This window comes from Euwallacea fornicatus, chromosome 15 (assembly GCF_040115645.1).
Source record: "Euwallacea fornicatus isolate EFF26 chromosome 15, ASM4011564v1, whole genome shotgun sequence".
Taxonomy (NCBI): domain Eukaryota; kingdom Metazoa; phylum Arthropoda; class Insecta; order Coleoptera; family Curculionidae; genus Euwallacea; species Euwallacea fornicatus.
Window position 1 is genome coordinate 3,339,486 of NC_089555.1, and position 22,226 is coordinate 3,361,711.

At 37.6% G+C, this 22,226-nt stretch overlaps 1 protein-coding gene across 3 annotated transcripts in view; it reads right to left on the minus strand.

Moving 5' to 3' along the window:
- Nucleotides 1-22,226, minus strand: part of LOC136343805 (POU domain protein 2-like) — a 42,818-nt gene that overhangs the window by 15,570 nt on the left and 5,022 nt on the right. For 2 of the 3 annotated variants that reach the window (XM_066290773.1, XM_066290774.1), the window contains exon 3: nucleotides 4,399-4,509. The exons of the other annotated variant lie outside the window; for it this stretch is intronic. In XM_066290773.1, coding sequence (XP_066146870.1) covers nucleotides 4,399-4,509 — 111 coding nt within the window. The remainder of the gene's footprint in view (nucleotides 1-4,398; nucleotides 4,510-22,226) is intronic. 3 annotated transcript variants of the gene reach the window in all.

The following is a 22,226-nucleotide window of genomic DNA, read 5'->3' on the forward strand; positions in this document are numbered from 1 at the left end:
AGGTAGTTTCAACCGCCTTTTTAGGTCTTCATGGGGTCGATTAGGCTGAGACGATACATAGGGGATCAGGTAAAGGATCACATTAGAAAATGTGACTTTTTTGTTTCCCTCCAAAAATAAGATTCATAATCCTTTATACCACTGAATCGACGTTCCGATAATCATTCGATCAAAAGCGATGTAAAAGTAACTATTTTTGATAAATATCTGTCCGGTTCTCAAGGCTGCTACTACTACTTGTTATTTGCGTTGAAAATATGACGCCTAAACGCTTTTAATGAGGGATTATCCCACCATAATTATGTTTACTCTTATCGCGCTATTCCTAATACGTTTATATTATTGTTGAAATTAACGTAATTTATAATATATTAGTTAAAACCGTCTCGCTTGTCATTTCGAATTAGTCGATACGGAATAAAAATTAATCTTAAAATATCTTTATGGGTCGGTATTTACATAGCTTTAATACATATTTCAAAATAGATATCTAAAGCAGGTGTTTATAATATTTTAAGTAAATAAGTTTGATCTGAATTGATAATAATATTTATATTTCGTCAGGTATTTCATCATACGTTTCAATGGAAATGTATACAGAATCGTTCTCTCTAAAGGAATGAATAAAACACGTATAGTCAGAGAAGTGTATTCTCTAATACATAAGTAAACGATCGCTTTAAAAGCAAACCTTTGACCGAGCTCCCTTTTAAAGAAAACCCCCGAATATTCTATGCATTAAGTTGGTCTAAGTGTGCCCTAAAAAGTAGCATTAAAGACGTCTCTCTGAATATATTTTGCAATTCAAGGGGCTTCGCTGGTCAGCTGCATTCTCTATGGGGACCCTTATTTATACTGTGTAAATACGGTTTACGTTGTGTTCGCCCCCGCATGCATAATTTATCGGAGCCACCCTATAAAAACTGTTCAAGAAAATTACAAATAACATCAAGGCGCAAATATGCCCTTATCTAAATATGTACGAATTTTATAATCAGCAATCACCATTCAAATGATGAGAGTAGGAGCTTTATGACTTTAAAACTAGGTATGTCTCTATTTATATATTTCTCGATAACTATGTATCGCGGGTAAATAGAACACCCTTTTTACCGCTAATAAAGTAAAATTTTATAACGATAAGGGAAATGTTCGTTATGCATATTATACAAAGTGTCCCACAACGCGGTTGCTCTGGACGAAATGGCGAATGAGACGTTATTTGATAAGTTTAGAAATGTAAAAATAAGTTCTAATCGCACCATTGAAATGTTATGAGCTGTTGACCGGATATAAATACATAATCTTAAGTGCTAAAATAATTACCATAGAAGTGCCTCGTTTGGAATAACAAATTATCATAATCAGGGTTTAAGGAACTTTAAGTGGTAGAAAGTCAATTGAGATAAGTTCACGTAAAATATGGAAAAATTTCCAGCAAAGGCTCATGAGTTATAATTATTCCTCTTTATTATCGAAAGGATCAAAGTTAACGCTTTTATTTATATATCGCAAGAGAATTCGAGACGTAGACCCTCATATCAGTATTAATAACCGCCAATTTATCAAAAAGACATTAAAAGTGTCCATAAAGGCGCAAAATGTGAAACTTTCAAACATTAATTAATTTAATTATCAAACTTTCGGACGTTTACTGAACATTCGCCATTATTTACTGGCTTAATATTAGATTACGTGGTTTCCTCCTTTGTGGCCGACGTCCATCTTTATTAATTCTTATTATTAAGGATATCGTGGGAGAATGGACAGAAGGTAGACATTGAAAAATTAAATCAAACGTTTATACCCTGCAACAGCGTTTTCACGCAAGACCCAGAGAAGACTTTAGTTCAAATTCGAAGGTTTACATTTAAAGATTTTGAGGATCGAGGAAACCAGACTGTGATCTAATCGAATTTCGAATTTAAAGCAGATCTTAAACACGCCCTCGGACATTCCACAATTTAAATTTTTAAGTATATCACAAATGTTCGGTTTCTTCCATGCAACAGCTCTCTAATTGACAGGAAATGCAGCACCCAAGGGTTGAAACATTTAATTAAAGAAATAAGCGGGGTGGGGACAATTTATGTCCCCGTATTCGTGGAACGATTTCGATAATGGGAAATTTATAGTTATTTATTAAAATCGAAGGGACGTTGCCGATCGGGGTTAGGCCGACATTATGGTGGTGAAGCTCGCATTTAAAACCCTTATACCGATAATTAAGAGCGACTTTCGGCCGAACAAACGTCACCTCTCTTCATAATAAAAAAAACGGGGAATTCTGGACAACCCTCGGATAAAATAACACATGTATATACATCCAGAATCCTTTGGGGACTGCGGAATGGTCAGGTCTGGCACCGTATTGCATTGATAGGCCTTATTGATATACGACCAGGTCAGGCTGTACGTTTACCAGGAAATATATGGCTTATTGAAATTGAAATGCTTTTACTCCTGTTTTGAGATAAATTGGACGTTTACAGAGTGGTCCGAGCTTCTAGAAAAAAATACCATTTGTTGCCTTTTTTCACTCAATTAATTTGAAGAGCGCATTCCCAGTTGACAGATTATTAGTGAATAACCCCTTACGATTGCTGACTCACCCTTCTCGTTAACGTCACATGTTGTTTCTCGAATTTGTATTTGGACAAACTTGGAACATAAGTTTAGTTTGACAAATTTTATAAATCCTCGTAGGGCCAAAAGTTGGCTGGAACTTTATCGCAATTATAAACGCAAAAATCATCGAACTCTCAAGTGACTCCAATACTCATCTCATTCTACACTTAATAATGAAAGATCAAAAATACTCACTGCAGGTCCAATACGAGGCGAACGGGGGTGGGAGGGGAGAAGGGTGGTGGTGGTGGTGGTGCTGTTTTGGTATATTTGTCGAAGGTGGCTGTGGACGGCACTAGTCGTGGAAAACAATTCAATCGTTTAAGTATCGTGAACGTTCGTTCGCCGATATATGTCGAAGGGCACTGACAAATGCCGTTTTATGCATCGTCTCTGAACATTGGGGATATTTTCGTATGTTCGTCGAGGATGGCTGTGAAACGCCATGATGGTAAACAATAATTCAAACTTGCGTTTGCGCGTACGATTTCAAGGCAGGATGATGTATAAAACACCTCTCGGGCAAGCACAAATGATGATTCAGCTTCGATTTCCGTCTTCGAGAAGAAAAGTACAGTGACTCGAATTCCGGTCAGAGGCGTAGATAACAAATGAAGTCTTATGGTGAGGTTGTAGAACGAATGGGATATCCGACATTCCTAGGCACCGATCTGCTTTTTTGACTTGTCTTTTTTATGTATGGTACACTGAAATGGTTTAGGAAGTTTTCCGTTCAACGTCTTATCGTCCTACATTTAAAACGAGTGTTTCCACGACAATTCGTACATTCCACCTTCTAGTTTCTTGCCACGTGTGATCTACTGTGGCCCTTAAAACATGTTCCTTCTTTCACAGTTTTTGATGACATTTCTGTGTCCTTTCCTTTCTCTCATCTCCTTTCCCTCAAGATGGGAACCCCGAGATGAATTTGAAAATTTTGATTCCTATGCAGTTCATGGCAAATCAACTTCATGGGAACCCGTTTCTGTAGAGACAATTGTCTCTGAAAGTCTGATAGTTCCATCTGTCCTGATTCTTCCATGAACGGAAACTCCAAAGTGTATTTTCTGAAACTCCATCAAACTTCACTAAGAAACCCCCTAAAAGACGGACTTCCCCTTCTCACGAGGAACCTTTTAACTGAAGTATAATTCAATTTAAATAAGAGAAAGTGTCGCAAAGGGCGGGTGCTCGCGGAGGAAGGGCAATCAGCCCTAAATCGAGGGACAAATGGACGCCGGAACGTGGCAACACGATAAAGATTGACTGTTTTACTACCCCACTTGAGAAGGTTTAAAATGGGGAGCCCTCTGCATTAAGAAAAAGCCTTTAAACGGGGTGTCGAATGAGTTTAGCAGGTTTCGGTCCCCCGTATCGGGCGAGATTTATTTTCCTTCTGAATTGACTAAACATCCAGTATTAATAATAAAAGACACGCGACGACAGGTAAGTGATGCGTAGGTAAATAGGTTGGAAGGTATTTAAATTCATCCCTTTGAACACGTCTAGATCATCAACATATAATTCTTTCGATTTGGGCTGTCTCATGTTAATTCTGTCATGTGAGAAACCTTGTCTAAGAGTATTCTTATGTACACATATTGACCCTGTATATTTTAATATCTCCTAAGTATCTTCATTGCGTCACAGAAAACTATATATAAGAATGGTTTAAAATTGTGACGATATGTGAAATACTCAAAATTTGGTTACTAAGGAGTGTTTTGGGCTTTATGTTGGACCCCAACAGGTAGATGGCACAAAACTTACTGGGTGAGACTCCGAGTCTGGATTGTAGGGCTGCTTTGGATTCTTCTAGGGATTGCTGTTGGGCGTCGTGTCTCCAGGGGGTGATTTCTTGAGTGTTCATCCATAGTTTTTCTGAAAAAAAAGGGCATCCATTTTAAGGTCAAACTTGAATATTGAGAAATGTGGGAATCGTGTCTCCAGGGGGTGATTTCCTGAGTGTTCATCCATAGTTTTTCTGAAAAAAAGGGCATACATTTTAAGGTCACGCTTGAATATCGAAAATGTGGGAATTTTCCTATATTGACAAATCCCCGATATCCCACTTTTATAGAACCTTAATCACCGATGGACACCGAGACCCTCGTCCAAATTCAGTAGCGAGAATCCATGCAATTATTCCCTGCACTAATAACAGCTTTTACATAACAGAAACTTTTTAGGTAGCAGCAAATGGGGCTCATTTTTTTCTCGAGTTAAAACCTGAAGCACAAAGATCTAAACGCCATGACACATCTCGGCAAGACATTAAAGTTAATTCCATTTGTTTTTTGTTGAGGGGATATTTAGATGTTACACGTCATTAGGCCCGGACTGGAGACAGGCTGATTACAGTGATTTGCGCTGTTTTGACGTAATTTACATAGATTATTGAAATTTCCCTTCATGACTAGGGATTTCGAGCACGAATGGATGCTCATCCGCCATTTTCGTCCATTTGTAATTTATTCAGTAGCAATGCACTATAATCAAAATAATCGCGGTGTGTACCGTCAGCTGCATACGATAATTAAATAATTATACATCTAAAGACATGCTATCTAATGGTAAATTGCATAAGGTTGAAATCATGGGGAAGAAAGTCGATAGTAGGTATAAGTGGAGCAAAAGTTGGCACATGAGCAATAAAAGGAACTAGTGTCTCGGCCCGTTGTGAAGGTCGGCTTTTACTACACACAAACACAACATAAACTTTTCCGAGGCACAAAGGTTAAGAACCTCATTCTCTGGAAATTATTTGTTGTGGCACTAACATCCTGGATGCTGCGTGATTTCCAGCCAGGGGCGGGACTGGGGGGGATATTGATTAAAGGCGACCCTAGTTAGCACGGCGACCCGTCTATACTCCCCACCCCTCCTTCCTCTTATTTCTTTTATTTCAACCTTTGCAGGAAATATTCGTTGTGTAGGGGTGACTGACTCATCTTAATATGCAAATCTATCATGACTTGAGACTTTCAAGTTTATCTCATTCTTCTCGTATAAAAGCAGTAAAAGCGACCTTTAATCTTCAATTTCCCGAAAGTTAGTAGTCAGGAATCCAGCGTCCGGCTAGCGGCGATATGCGATTCGGCGGAGATAAAAACCTGGTTAAATAAAAGTAAAATGGGGGCTATTTTCGAGGAGAGAGCCCGAGTTTCCTTTGAAGACTGCTGATTCGATTCGAAAGGGGCCCTAAATAAATTGCGGATGCATCTCGGACAGAAATCAGACGGATGAGGGAGTTAGCCACCCCTGTTTACAATGGCGATTTTATTTGGTTAAAAATTCGTGTTCGCAGGTTAAAGGGCATAATTTCGATGAAAGGAGAAGGTCAAAGAAGGAAATGAGCAAACATACGTTATTTGGTCGAGTTCTGCTTTGGATTATAAGAGGGAAAGTTCGGGATATACACAACTAATTTTAATATAATCGTACTGTCTATTTCTGGAATGAGGGAGGTATATAACGTGACATTATTCAACAAGTGTAAAAAGGTGATATAAATTGTGATCAAGCTTGGCACGGCACTGCTTATAAAATGACAACTGGATTGAAACAAACAATTGATTACTAGAGCAGATGCACAGAAAAGGGTGAACTTAAAAACTTTGCACGATGTAAACTTAACCAATCAAGTCCAGTTATCAAGAAAACTGCGAGATGGACGCATTTAAAACACCAGCTTTTTAGCTGTCAAGAAAGTGACGATTTTCGTCAATAGAGGGTTTTCTCAGAAAATTCTTCAAACTTATATGGTACATTTCCATCTATCCCAACCTTCGCTCTCTGTCTTTACCTACACCCGTCCCTCCAAAATAAAGCTAGTTTCGCAACGAACTCCTCAATCCGACCCTTTCTCCAAGACCCATAAATCCGAGAAGGCCCATAAAACACAAAGAGATGAACTGATGGACGCACATCAAAAGAAAATGGCGTCAAAACGTGGTTTTACATCGCAAGTTTAAACAGACGCCCTGGAAGGCGTCACCGCGGGCGTCGTATGCAGATTTAAAGGGGTGAGAACGGGGTGTTTTGCATGTTGCGCCTGCGTTATCACGCCCATTATATCTTTTATCGATATTATGTAAAAGCACGAGGCGCGGTGCATGCGCGCAACCTGCAAAATTGACACGTTTTACATGTATATTTTCAAGGGGCTGGTTTTCTAGTTCTAAAGTGGGAGAAGGTTCCTGACTGTATTAATGCTGAAAACGCACCTTAAGGCAGTAATAATAAGATCTGCCAGAGGGTACAAGCCGAGCACACGACCGCCCTTAAACGAGCTCCTCGGTATTTGCCTTTTTTGTCCCACTTCCGTACCAAAGGGTAAAAATCGCCCTCGGGACAATTATATTTTGTGTAGGGCTTAATTTCGAACGAGCAGAGCTCCGAGGTTTGCAAACATTGGAAGGTAAGAGTGTAATTGAAATTGATTTTCGCTCGAAGGAAGACCCATGTTTCTGGGGGAGGTTTCTGCCCTCGTAACGAAATATACAAAACGCAGAAATTCTGGAAATTGGTATATGTATGTGATTGACGTCACTGAAAGATTGAGCGGCGTTGTCACTTTGAATTAATTTCAGTATCTATTCGACATCCTCTTGTGTGGCAATGCCACACATAGGACCGCCCAGCTACAAAAAGAGATTTTTCAATCTCCGAAAAGGCATTGTGAAACAAAAACCGTAATGGGGCACGAAATCAATTTAGCGGAATAAAGCGACAAACCGGGAAAAAATTAATCGAATAAGACGAACATTTGATGAGAACAATTATGAAAATGAGCAACAATCGTGGACTTTATGAAGAGATCTCCCTAAAAAAAGACCGATAAAGGCGAGCTGTACACTTTTTTCTCTGCACTTATTGATAGGCAATTAAGCGATTTGGGTACTGTAAACTGTAAAGTAACCGTTATCTGTTTAGACGCGTAAAAACCTCACGATTACTTGGCAAATACCCAGCTGATGGTGTGCAAAATGGGGTTGAAAGCTGAGGGCTGAGCCCGCCATTAAGGGTTGATTTCGCCCCAGGTAGGAACGTTGCCAGACAATAGACCACATGTCTCCAAACTGTAAAAAATCCTATACATGTGGTGCATAGGGTTTCGCACATAATGCGTCTCTGACGTGTGTCGGACGTGTGTGGAACACAATAATCTCCGAACAGTTTCTCCTTCAGCTATTGACAAGTGTCTGTAATTCTTGATTAAAATGCATCGCATAAACCTCTCGAAGCCCATAAATTCCGAACAGTTTGCAATCATTTGAATAAATTTAGAATCTAAGCGAATAAACTGCGAGAAAGTTTTTCCATTTTTTTATACTGGCAGAGGTAAGGGCGTGGCTCTCTTTACCATATTTAATTGGTCGTGATAAGTGTACCAATACTGCTACGCCATACACGCACACACAGATGGTTTTAATAGACGTGTGTGAAATTTAATCTTAGATGTATGTTAATGCAAGACAGAACCGGATTAAGTTAAGCCTGAAAAGGAGATAGATGCAAAAGTCTTTCATGAATTCTTCTCGCTCGCGTATAAGGAAATGTCTTAAAATCATGAATCTGAATGTATTAAAGGCCACTTTCTGAAATTAACAGGAAGATGAGTTATGGTTTAATATGTTTTCACGTAGTTTAGGTTGATTCATTAACTTCGCATTAAAAGGGAAAGGTCGATACATCAGTTCTGCAACCCAAAATCCATATATTACTATTGCGAATATAATCGCAGTATTAATATAGTCACAGATAACGCCAGTATTCCTTATAAAAAATATTATTATCAGTAACTGACGTCATCTAGCATGCGACAAATTTATCTCTTTAGCAGAACGTCACTTTTTTGAAATTATCATTTTTTTCAGTTTCACTATAGCCACACGCCGTTATAAATCCGTTAAAACACCCCTTAAACCCCATAGGGCATCACTTTAAAATCCCGACCCCATTGAAATAATATTTTTATATTAGTTTGAACATGATATATGTTGCAAACGTGCTGCTACTTACGAAGGATTCTATTGTAAACACAGTTGCCAGCGCGCCGCTTCAAAAGGGCCTTCGGAACCCTTTTCGAATCGCGTGCTCAAACAAACGTCTCTCCTCTATTGTTACGATATTTTTTTATTTCGATTGGAACGTTTTCGACCAATGAAAGGCGATTTTGCATAAATTATATAGCGAGTTCGAAAGGGTTAATAACGTGGTTTGCAACTTTAAAATGGTGGTCCTGGCTACTGTATGTACGCCATATGCGAGTTCTTAGAAGTTGTTTAAACTCCTTCGTGTATGCGGCTTATTAAGTTCCTCAAACATGGTCATTTATCTTTTTGAAACTTCCATATGCTGCAAAAAGGGATGATAAATCCGCAATGTACATATTCCCACGTTCTCGGTACCAAGCGAAATTATAAATGCATCCTCCTTTTGAAATCATCAGCTCTGACCCCAATTTTTTCACCCCATTTCTTCATTTTTTTTTTACACAAAGAAATCGTTTTTTACCCCCAAAACGTAAAAAAAGACTGGGGTGAAAATCTATTCAATCTTATATACACCTTGTATTGTCCCTTGCCGTGGATATATGTAGGTTTCAGGAAGGGTGCAAAATGCTAGATTCGCTTAAAAAACGCACGATTTGACCCCAATTTTGGGTAGTAACGGAATTTCTCATGAAATTTCGCGCAATTTCGTGGAAAAAGTAGAGAGAAGTTCTCACGAATTTTAAGGGGGTTTTTTAAGCTTCATTGTCTAATCAATGAAGGGATCTTTGATATAAATTTTTTTAACCGTTACACTGACGAAGAAAGAAGTTCGTTGGAAAGTATAAAGGAAGATCATTTACACTCAAAAAAGAAACCGTTTGTATGTACTTTATCGATGTGTATATGTTTATATAGCGAAAGACATTTGGTTGCAACGGCTTCTTCTAGAAGTATATAATAAAGGATTTTCAAGGTATTACATAAAAAGGCAATATTGTTCTGGTTTTAACGGATTTTCCAGTATGACAAAGAAGAGAGTAACGGTTACTTTTTTGGGTATATCCGTAAGAGTTTCGAGGCAAAATTTCAGACTTAAAAACTGATCAGTTATTGGGAATGGTATTGGAATTTGGCACTAATATTGATGAAATTATGAGCTATCAATGATTTATTCGCGTTTTTCAGGTCTCATCATTGATATTTCAGTAGCTAACTTTGGTAGTGTTTATACATTGAATTTGAGGGGAAAAATGGGAAAAAATGGGGACCTAAAAGGTTTCGTTTGGAGTGTATGACTGCTTGTATTGGGACTTAATTTATTTGGCATTTTTGAACCTCAGACTGGAAACTTGTTTTAACAGAATTCAGTTATCGAAAAAGTGCGGTGTCTGCAATGAAAAAAATATGTCCTTTATTGAAAGTCCCTTCTCAAGGACTCTCACTACAACAAAATTGACCATGATCATTTGCCTATGCAACGAATTCAGGACTTTTCGCGTAACATTTAAACAAATTTGAATATCATCGATAGTGGTCCTTAGAGGAAGCGTGGTTCCACGTTATTTTGTGCATAATCGAAGCGAAAATTTTGCGAGCTTTTGAGGCTATTTAGGGCTATAATTACAGCAAAGATTATTAAGTAAGTCGTTGAATTTCAGGAGCGAAAATTTTCCAAAATTTAGTTTTTAATTGATGAATTTTGGAGGCTAACGAGGATACTTTTGTGGCGGTTCCGCAATGTTTTACCTCGATTCAATGGAAAATTGGTCTTTTAAACGATACAAATAATTGTGCAAATAACTTAATTTAGTACGCAACAAATTCACTACTTTACAATCTAAAAGTGCCTACCTTAAAAATGTTTTTTATAGCTTTTTACTGCCACATTTACGCATTTCTCAGTGAAGAAAAACGACTTCTACGACGATCTATCCTGCAAATACATGGAAATCCTATCTAATTTTCGAGTTTCCAGTTGAAATTTTACATTTCGTTAACTCTAAATTAATATCAACTAAACAATTTCATTTCTCCCTCTTTCGGCATAACCCAAAATGCAATCTTCCCGAAATCAGATCCTCCGAACCCCCCCTTAAACGCGTCAACTGACCCGCCTCAACTCGACCCATACTTAGGGAAATATTGGCGTAATCAAACCCCCGAAAAAAACCAATTTAGCTGCAAATGCGTGGGTCAAAGAGGTTATCTCTCTTCTTTTATTCGTAAAATAGATATTCATTCCCTCCATAAATGCAATCATTGATTTAGCCATTTTGGTCTTTGCTTTTTTAGGATCGAGAGTGCATGGGGCGATTCTATCTGGTGCGATTGAAATGATTTGTCGAGATGAATATCAAAGATTTGGTACATTTAGAGTTTTCCAGTAAATCCCCTGTTGAGCTAAGGAGTTTGCGCAGCTTGTTGTATCGAAAAATTATTTGGAGCGTCGTGATGCTGTTTTGATTGAAGAAATTAGGGTGAAATTGCATTTTTCCCTTCTCTCTAAACGTCGAGCCTCGTTGCGGCTCTTCTGGTGCAAGTTGCCAATATCCCGAATTCTTTTCAATTTCGAATTGAAATTTCAGAAAATTTCCCCCGTCTGGTTAGTGCCATTCAGCGGCATAATGGTAAGAAAAATTGAAGGAAAATCCGATTTCTATTAGAAAAGCGTACGGAAGTTGTTGTTTTGCTTTCCGCATTTCTGATTGAAAGATTGTTTTCCCTAATGCAAAAACTCCTCTAATCTATACGGTGGTGCATTATACCAGTAGTACCTCACGCCTAGTTGACTATTGTCATTTACGCCTACTTTTTACTATTTAGACACTGTTATAATCGATGACTATCTGGGCATTTGTTGAACGACTCGTTAGAGACGGAAATGGTCGGAATTAAATATAATTCTTCACGGTTTAATTTCCCGAAAATTCTTATTTCAACGTCAACGCTCCGTAAAGCGGTATTTTCCGGAGAGGTACTTGTCAGGCAGATTATTTATTCCTGACTTTAACGACAGAAAATGGCCCGAAGCCTCCATCGGAAACGGCGAAAAAACTAATTATTACCACTGCTTAATCAGAAATGCTAATATCCGAGGATATGCAAATAAAGCAGACTTAGTTATTAAAGATTAAAATGAAAGGCCATTAAATCATTTTAAAATTTAAATATGTGTTTAGATGGCATGGGGATCCTATGCGTTGTTGCATGAATATTTATATCTCTTCAAGAATATAATTTTCATATTTTAAAATTGGACACGATACAGGCAGTCATAACATCAGGTAAAAGGCAATCATCCTTTGTTTTTACTTCACATCTGCTGTATGCAATGTCAACTTGCTTATATTCACGTTGGAAACGAGGGAAGTTGGAACCGAACTCATTTTTTTCCTTGCCGAGCTGGTTTACGTCTCTTGCTGGAAGAGCCTCCGGATGAGCTAGCCTGGGACTCCGCCCTTGATACAAAAAAATTCACGATTCTTCCTTATATTAAATTTTAATCTCATACAGGGTGTTATTGAATAAGTGTCCGATGTCTCACCGGCTGATTTTTCAATTAGTTTTTAGTTGGAAAGTTTTGATATACACGTGTTTTAGCTCGCTTAGTTTTCAGGACACGGGGCATCAAAGTTGAAAAATAAATCACATATTTTTTGATATCTTTCGATCTCTTCCAACTAGTGTGACGAAATTTCGTATCCGGCGGTTTTTTGGGGTGACACGTTCAAATTCATCGACGATTTAGTTGTATACTCTAGAATGCACCACAAGCGACTGTTAGGACACTTTCAATATTTGTCCGATGCGTTTCCGAAAGAAAATATATAGTAAAAGTAGGCTCGGAAAAAAGATAATTTGAAGCAAACTGATACTTATAAATTTAATCTGTAAGTCTGAAGCAAATTATTGTAATTGTTTGTCGTTTTTTGTTATTTTCTTCGAACAAGAAGTAAAATAGTAAGTTTTGGAAAATTAGCATACATGATCACCTTTAGATGCGTGGTTCTCAGCAACTGTTGCTTCTAGCAACAGTAATATGGTTTTTTTAATGGGCAAGATAGAGAAAAGGATTTTTCTGTTCAAAAGTGACATACGATGTGGTACAAATCGTTGATAAATATGACTTTCTCATTCTAAAAAACCTGTGGAACGAAATTTCGTAAAATCATCACTAGTAAAAGAATATGTGATTTATTTTTTCAGCTTTGATGCCCTGTGCTTAGAAAACAAAACGAGGTAAGGCATGTATTTATTAAAACATTCCATCTTAAAGCTACTTAAAATTTCACCCCGTGAAATATCGCACCCTTATCCAATAACACTTTGTATAAAAGAATATCGAAAATATTTCAATTAACAAACTTTATGTGGAAAAATGTTTAGTTGAATGCGCGTGATGTCTAGCGTCGTTTCTTTAGTAAGTTTTATCAAAAAAAAGCTGAATTCAATCATAGACAGTTTTCTTGATCATGTCAAATCAGAGTATCGTGATTTATTGCACCCCACCGAAGGGCGAAGATAGAGCCACGGAAAAGTGCTAAAACGGTTTTTTGAGTTATGAAACGAAATTGATATAATTTTTATCGAAGAACTAAGGCCAGTTTCAGAATTTTCAGATCCCATAAGATTGTGGCACCCAACATTGTCGACTGATATTACTAAATATCTTAACGTAAACTTATAAGAAAAACTTGTACATGAACTCTTTCTATATTAAATCATTTCAAACAAAATTACTTCTTTTCAAGCAATATTTTCAATAAAAAAAGTTTCACATTTTCAGTCCTGCGAAAATTTGCAAAAAATATGTAAAGTAAGCTCAAAGTTGCATTCCAAATTTTGCATTTTTAGAAAAAATGAGCTTTATATGCGGTTTAAAAGTTTTTGTCAATATGGAAAAATGTTCGCTTTGGTCCACGATCGATTTGAAGCAGATTCTGATGAAGTTAAGATGAGTATACAATTACAATTGGTAGATTTGTGATCTAACAATACTTTAAATCCTTTATTTTAAAATGAAAATTTAATTCAATTTCATTTTTTATTGCCAAAAAATGAGTATAGCAATATTAGACATTTTGATAAAAAATTACTTATATTTCTGGAACAACTTATGTTTATAAACAAAATGTGTCCAGATTGAAAGATATAAAATTAAAAAAACGTTCAAAATTGCAACATTTGAAAGATTTTCAACTATTGGTGCTTTTAAGTAGGAACCAAAAATAAATAAAATAATGGAGAGATCTAAAGAACAAGCACATCAATCACATTAAATATTTGCGTTTATTAGTATCTATTTGTATTTTTTATTTGATAATTTAAAGTGTTCATAAAAATTAAAAAAATCAACAAGTTATTTTATTAATATGACTTTCGTATAAAATTTTGTATGCGATTCAGCCATAGTTTTACATAGAGTGTTCCTTAATGTTCTGCTAACTTTTCAAGATGTGATTCTACAATCACTCTATGAGAAAATAAGTTCATATAAACGTATGTCAGCAATGGCCCAAAATCGTAGCTACTGTTTTGAACTTTTTCTTTTAAAATTATTATTTTTAAATTTCTCAAAAAGTTAAAGTCCTCCTACTCTACGGGTACTTTAGATACCACAGATTTATCTGCGAATACGGTTTGCGACTTTATTAACGCAAAAAGTGGTACGCCATGGACATTTCTGTATGGAAAAGATCTGTTATAATAAACTCTAAAACATACAGTATGTTGCTTATGATAGGCCGTAGTTGCAAGGCCGCATTTCTGAACTAAATTCGAATAAAAAAGTTCATGTAAACATGTGTCATAGAAAGTCTGGTTTTCAAGATACAGAGTGTCAAAGCTAAAAAAATATATATTGATTTTGTATTAATTTCAAACTCAATGTGAAAAATAGCAACAGCCCGTATAGAAGCGGAAGGTGGTCATTTCCAACATTTTTTATGAATATTCTGTTAAATTGTTACTGCTTTTTGTTTATTATATTGTGGAGATGGCGTAGAGCAAAGTTAACCTGATTTTATTTTAATACTTTTTCGATATACTAAAAAGTTTTTTTTATTTTTTTCCTCGAAAACGAAGTAAGATACGAAATAATAACGAAAGAAGAAACAGTTGCACTTTTGGCTACTAATCCGAGAAAATACAAAACTTAAAACGCCAGTGGCGTACATTGTTTTGTCAATATTATTCGTAAGACTGTCCCTGGGAATGCCACTGAAACCTACATTTATCATTTAGTTAGTGCTAACGTAGCGTCTTATTATAATGAACAACAGAGCCAAATTTCAATGAAACCGATAAAATGATTTTAAAGATATTAATAAAAAAACCAATACTTTTTTTTTGTTTTGACATCACGTATGTTGAAAACCAGACTTTCTAGAACGCATGTTTACATGAATCTTTGTAATTGAATTTAATTCAGGAATGCGCCCTTCGAACTACAGCCAACCATTAAGTATCACCCTGTCTTGCATCACGGAGTGTTTTCCCCTCTTGTCCGATATTGTGGTCATGGGGGGACCGTTGATATTCTGTTTGGGACACTTTAATACTGTCTTTTTTGCTCCTGTGTTTCCTACATTCCTTTTTCACCTTTTGATATTCCACGTGGTTTTCAAGAGCACTACAACTGTGTATTTCGAATTCTCGACATCTTTACCACAACTCGTGTGGTTGATTACCAGTGCTACTCACGCTCGGCTAATAGTTTTATGTCACTGCCTCTCTCTATATGCACTCATTGCGATTACTGCCGAAAGAGACAAAGAACTATCCCCTCTATCAGTGTTCCGCCTCACCCTCACGAAGGTAAGTCCGAACCGGAATATTTATCGAAAACCTTTGCGAAGTACGTTTGCGATCCTCCGAATTCAGGGGGGAATCTTAAGAGCTGGTGCTCCTGTCGCTAAAAGTCTGTCGATACACCGATATATACCACCCTGTATAATCTTTATTTTAAAATTATAACTTTTAAAATAAACAAATTAATTAAGGCCATTTTTATTCTGTCAACGAAGGACGGCTCATTTGACGAGAAAATCGTAGGAGACCTTTTTCGTGTAGAAGTGACCAGCCTAGTCAGAAAAAATCTTCGCGTCAAACGTTGTCAGTGGCGTACCGCTTCGTGCGTTAATAATATCCACGCCTTGTATGCGGGGACGCCACCGTTTGAGCGATAGAATCACTTTTCGCGGCAAACTACGGGGTTTTATGTCTTATGAATACACATCAAAATTGAATGTAATATCTGAAGTACTTTCTGAGAAATTTAAAAATAACGATTTGAACAGCAACATTTCCAACATCCTGCAGCTAAAAATTTCGGCCGTTGCGGTTACATGTTCGTATGAACTTTTCTACATAAAACGACATGAGGAATCGCGCACTGAAATATTAACAAGACATTAAGGAACACCCTGTACACAGATTCGCCGGAGTCCTCTCTCTAAAAAGTTTGAGGACCGCTGATCCAGCTGACTCTCTTCGATAATATTTTGTAGCATTTCGGACTGGGAGAAGTCGTTGCGCTTCGTTCACAACAATTTAGGTGATTTTTCGGTTATTTATCACTACCAGAACCACGTGGAATGTTCGATGGAGTGGATATCATCATCCAGCAACGGCATGTGCAGTTCTTCCTTACGGTGGAAACGGTTGACGTAGTTTCGTATGACCACCGACCGCGACAGGTTGCTTTGGATAAACATAAATAAAAATTATATTAAATTACAATGGTTGGTAGGTGTTACGCCATGATTGTCACACATCCACCGGGCATTAAAATCGAATTAGCGTTAATTTCCGTACTGTTTTTTCCCTCTCTATGAGTTGCGTCAGATACGCAAATTAACTCTCGGGTGTCGGAATCGTTCCGCCGGCGGTTTCTTCACAAAAAGAACGAAGAAGAAGAATATCCACTATTACGGCTTAAATTCGGGATTTGCTTTCACTACGAAGAGAGTTTTCGCGGAGGCCCCCGACATGCAGCCCCATTTGGTCTTCGGAGTTAATGACATGTTGCGTACTAGTCATGCAACGTTTTACTAAATTGTACCGAAAATTCCTTAATTACATTGATCCGCCATTGGTTAGTATGAATCTACAATATGGCGGATTTGCACATGGGCGAGCAGCATGCTGCCGGGAATAGCGACTGGAAAGGAGATGCTACTGATGAAGGAGACCACCTGCTGCACGACTTGCATGAGGGCATAATGAGGGACACCATGGAGGAAAAGGGGAACGGCACGAAAGCCCCCCGATAGTTAATCCGGGTTATAATTTGGCGAAAAATATAAAAGGAAAATAATAAAAAAGATGGCTTATTCTTCCCACAATCCCCATATCGTAACGGTGTGATCTCAGACCGGAAAACCTGCCCTAAATCAAGCAGAAAATTATAGGTTTCGTAGCGAGCACACCAATTTGCATACCTCTTTGGGACCAAAATTTCGCTGGTCCTGTGGCGGCAATATTGAATCGGACGCACGTTCATTGAAACAAACAACATCGAAATCAATATTTATAGTTAAGAGATGATTTCATTATGGGCTGGTAAAGTCGGTTCTCACTAGGGGGCGAACTAATCATTAATACACCTCAAGATCAACTTCATGCCCGCAGGTAGAGACTAAAGGAAGGCCGCTATCTTTAAGGTTAATTGTACAAAGTGCCCTTTGTAAAGGCCGATACGGATCGGATAGATTAATTTATATAATGTGCTTGATGGACTACCGATTTTAGGTTTGGTGGGAATTGTGCAATCTACCCGGTAAAATTAAACGTAATTACGTTATTCATAAGCATCGGGTAATAATTAGCCGAGGTAAACGCGAAAGATATCTTTTTAATATTGCGATTTGCATGGGCAAAACACCGTGTCCGACGTATGTATGTATGTATGTATATTAAATTTCTCATTATTGCGAGCGGCGTTTATAAAAAAATAAAATTGCACAGGGATTATATGAAAATTTTAGCACGAAAGTCGGCAGTTTCGTTAGACTCGAGCAAATTGTATATGTTTTATTGTAAACGCGATTGCAGTACCTAATTATTAGAAGGCTCTTATTACTTTATTATTAATTAACTATTTAACAACCGTATTAAAATTCTCGATCCATTCTACATACGGTAACTGTATTATTCTAATTGCCTTTGATTGCGATGCATGATATATGCGAGTGTCGGTTCTGAGAACGCACTCGCATACACACAGAAAAATTCCCAGATAACATTACACATTTTTGGTATTTGTGTGTCACAAAACCCAATCGCTATCGGAAATTATTAACCTGCCCATTTAGACTAATAAAAGAAGAACAATCTACGGCAGCCTTATCGAAAATCCATTTGTATGGTTCTATGAAATTCATATTTTTCGTACAATGCGCATTCTTTCAGAATGAGAGCTCCTGCCCATTTAAACGTCAATCATTTTCCTCCCGATAACATATAGAAATGCTAAAAACGAGAAACTACCTGTTTTGGTTATAAGGGCTCTAATTCTTTAATTGGATGTTTGAGGGATTGTAGCGGTCCTTTGTCAAAAAGAATGAGGGCATAATGAATGCAGACCCCCAAAACCCTGCACCCCTACCCGCCAGACCCGTTCGGGAAGAAAAAATTACGAGACAAGTGCGAAAAGTAATAATTGCCGACCGCATTAACCCTCCAATATAAGGCTTCTCGATTGCACCTTGATTTACTCCGCCATAAGTTGAGGAAACTGTTGGGGAAGCCGCAACGCGCGTCTCCACAGTAATTGAATTGTCTTGTTAAATAGTTGGCAACATTGGAAATGTGAAAAACTCACGCCCCAGCTTAAATGGAAGGGCCCCTGGGTTACTTATGGATGGTTGTAATTGAGTTTCCGATCAGCGGCGGCGGCAGCGCAAGGGATCGGGCCCAGGCTGGCTCGAGAACGGACACTGGAACCCGCACAAAGCGATTGAAATCTTTAACGTGATGCAAAAAAACCCTCATCTCGTTGGATGGCAACGATTCTTCCAAGGGAATTGTGACTCCTCAGACTGCAAAACCTACTCGAGAGAAAAATCGGCCCTGAAACAGGAAATAGGCAAGGAAATATGAATTTCCAATTAAATTCCTGAGCGAACGTCTCAAGGCATCGCGGAGCATTCACATGAGCTGATCAAAAGAGCAGCGGTTTGCGATCCAAGAAGTATTCGAACATGGCTCGGGGGCAAGGAATGACCAGGATTTCCAGGAACAAATCCTTGTCTCAAACAAATTCAAAGGAAAATTGACTACAAACCCTTTTTTTTCACCCACAAAAATTGAACTAATCTGCACCAACAAGCGAAAACCTAACCGTCCTCCGCCCTTCACAATTCCGAGACATGCTTATTTAATTCGGAAAAAACCATCTCCCCAACGTGCCCAGGGGGCAAAATTTTCATTGAAAGAGATCACACGTTATAGGGTGGTGGTGTCTTCCAGGCAACAGGTTTTAAATGCCCTTCTTTAGGGGAAATCAGCCAGAGGGGCTGTCGCGATTTTGTCAAGACATATTTTTGAACAGATTTTTCGGCAAGGGGTGAATCGCCCCCGGGGTTATTAAGACGTGTCGAACAAGTGCAAAGTCATTTTTTCCGAGGTAACATGTTGCGACGAGGGGATCGTACTATCAGCATCAGTCGATAAATTTCATAGTTGGTTGGATATGCCTTCAGATCGTAAATCCGCTATAGAAAAAGTGTGCAATATTTCAAGTGATTTTGAATACGTTACTCCTCGAAAGCATGCGATATGATTAATACAAGTTGGTTGTTCTCTTTGTAAGTACCGCGCTTAAGTACCACATCGATACCGCCTTGCATCTACTTTACGTTTTAGCTAACTTGGCTTAATAAATGGGCGTTTTCGCAATGAATCACATCAACGCTTTTAGAGTTAATTAAAAATTTTCTATAACTCGGGAATTGGTGTTTGTGGCAACCCGAAGAAGAACGAATTAGGGATCATTTTCAGGGGGGTTGTAGAGATGAAATTGTAGTTAGAAGCTTTTATCGTGCCAAGGCGAAAACTCGCAATCAAAAGGCAGTATTTCGTGTAGAGCAGCCCATTTAAAGCGCTATGGGAGCAGAATAAATCGTTTGTAGCCGATCATCAAATTTGTCTTAAAATTAATTTACGTATATCCTAATTTCCCATAAGAGAGCTCTGCCGCATGGTACCGAGATAATGACTTTTATTGATCGTCTGCAGCATCGCCGATCTACCTCAATGATTGATTGGCCATCTTAATCGGACTTGGGTACCATATTCTCCTCAAAGAAGTTTTTGCTGCTGATTACTATACACCAAATTCTTTTAAATAATACCCCAGATTACATCGTAACTTGGTAGCGTTTTTAAGTTTCTTGGGGCCATTTTGCCAGCGCCAATTCAGGGCAGCTTGCCTTTTACCTGCTTCAAGAGACATTAAGTTATAATTATCATTCCAAGTGCCAGATGGCGGAGAAACAAAGGAAAGACCCATAGAACGAACAAAAAGTTCATTGAAAGGGAGATTTTGACTCGGAAATTTGCAGATAAGTTCATACAGGATGTCTTCTTTCTTTTGTGATACTCAAGAAAAGTACTCTATCTCACATATTATGTTGGGATTGCCCATGAAGTGCCTTAATTGTATATAGATAATCATTTCTTGAGCATTTCAAAATGGTACGCCTTGTATTAAACTTTTGGTGAGGTTTGAGTTCTAAAAATTATTTTAAAAAATTGGATATGCTACTTATGACTACTTACATGTAGAGTATTCTTGGTTGCTTAGCGCGGGGTCTAACCGTTGGCGCCATCAGTGAGCTCTGCCGCTAACCTTCATTTCAAATTTTAAATTTATTTTCTTGGTGATTAATTACATGGAGATTTTTGATAAAAGCGGCGATGGATTTATCTAATTAATGTGCTGTAGTTAATAAACAACATTTCCGTATGTTTAAACTACGCATAAAATTACCCTAAACGTACAAAAGAGAAATTTCACACAAGTAGTGCTCAACTTAGTAAAAGTGAGTTAAAACATATCATTACCGATCGGCCAAAAAAGTTATATTTATTAAAATGTAAAATTTGTCATTAGACGAAAAGCGTATAAAGTGCCAATTTCACTGCCTAGAGGCGTAAAAATTTATTTGGCTTTATTTGCTTAAATCACTCACAAAAGAACAAAAGCGCTATGAACTAAAAATGCTCTTGTTTTATCTAATCTACAGGAAATTCTAGAGTTTTCTTGTAGCTTAAGAGAGAAACTTGTCAATTTTAAAGTAAAATCACTCTTGGAAATCCTAGGTAATCCATTGAAGATTCAGCTGTTTCCAAGAAAGTTAGAATATAGCGAAACTTATTAAATTCACGGGAGTCGGAAAAACTCTAGAACTTCCTATATAGAATTTCTTTAGGATATTTTGTCAGGCACTTCGATTTCTTGACAAATTTGCGAAGTGTTTTGCCTATCGAAACTCGAAGAGGGAAAGTACTCGCAACTCCCATCGATCTGCAACCCTGTATATGCAACGGGGCTGTTTTTGAACCTCAATACTGCGAGGAAAACATTTTCAGGGCGCAATAAATTATACAGGGTTCTAGGATTCGCATGAAGTTCCTAGAAGTTCCGTTTCTTAAGTTGAGACTATAAAAGACCATTTTTTACCTACCTGTATTTTTGACTAATGAAAACACGGGTTTGCTACCTGAGGTCCAAATAAATTTCTTCGGTGCCAAGAAATCATTCAGCTGCATTTCATTCTATTATTTTTTTACCGCAATCCAAAAGCGTCGGTTCAAGAAAATATGCAAGAACGCATAAACCGCGAAATTACGACTGAGGAATCATTTTTCCATTGGCAATAAAGAGAGATCTAACAAGAGCAGAAGTTTTTGAAATTGTACGTTAACAAAGGAAATAAATGTTCAGTTCAGTTATTGAACATTGTTCATATTAGATAAGTAATAAACAATTGATGAGGTCTGATTCAACTAGGGCAAGGTAAAAAAAAGTTAATAATAACATTCTTTAGCTGAGACGCAGTTTTGATTAATTGGCCTCATCAAGCGAACTATAATTTCAGGTCGTTAATTTGATCTATAAGAATTTTGAACGAAATACGGTTTTAGGTGGGCACATAACAAACATCTAATATTCTGGTGTACATATGGTTGTGGCCGGCAAGTGTATATGCTAATTGCCAAGATATTAAGACCGCGGATAATGACGGCAGAAAAAAGGTCATTTCAAATGCCACATATGAATATTATAAAAGCAAAACGGGTTTTTGCCATACAATAAATACTACAATAATTGCCCACCATTCATTATTTCGTCCATTTTTTCCCACGATCGTTAGAAGGCGAAAGCTTTTGGTATCTCAGTTTGGTGTTAACAGAAACCTAAAAGACGCATGTAAAAAATGCGATTCTCTTTCCTCCTCGAAATTCTCATCCCAACAAAGTACGAACGCATTTTAATAAGATTCATCAGGTCTTATTGGCAATGAAAAAACCAGCCTCGTACAATCAATTAAAACGGACATAGTTCTGTTTTTTTTTCTATCTCGAGGAATTTAT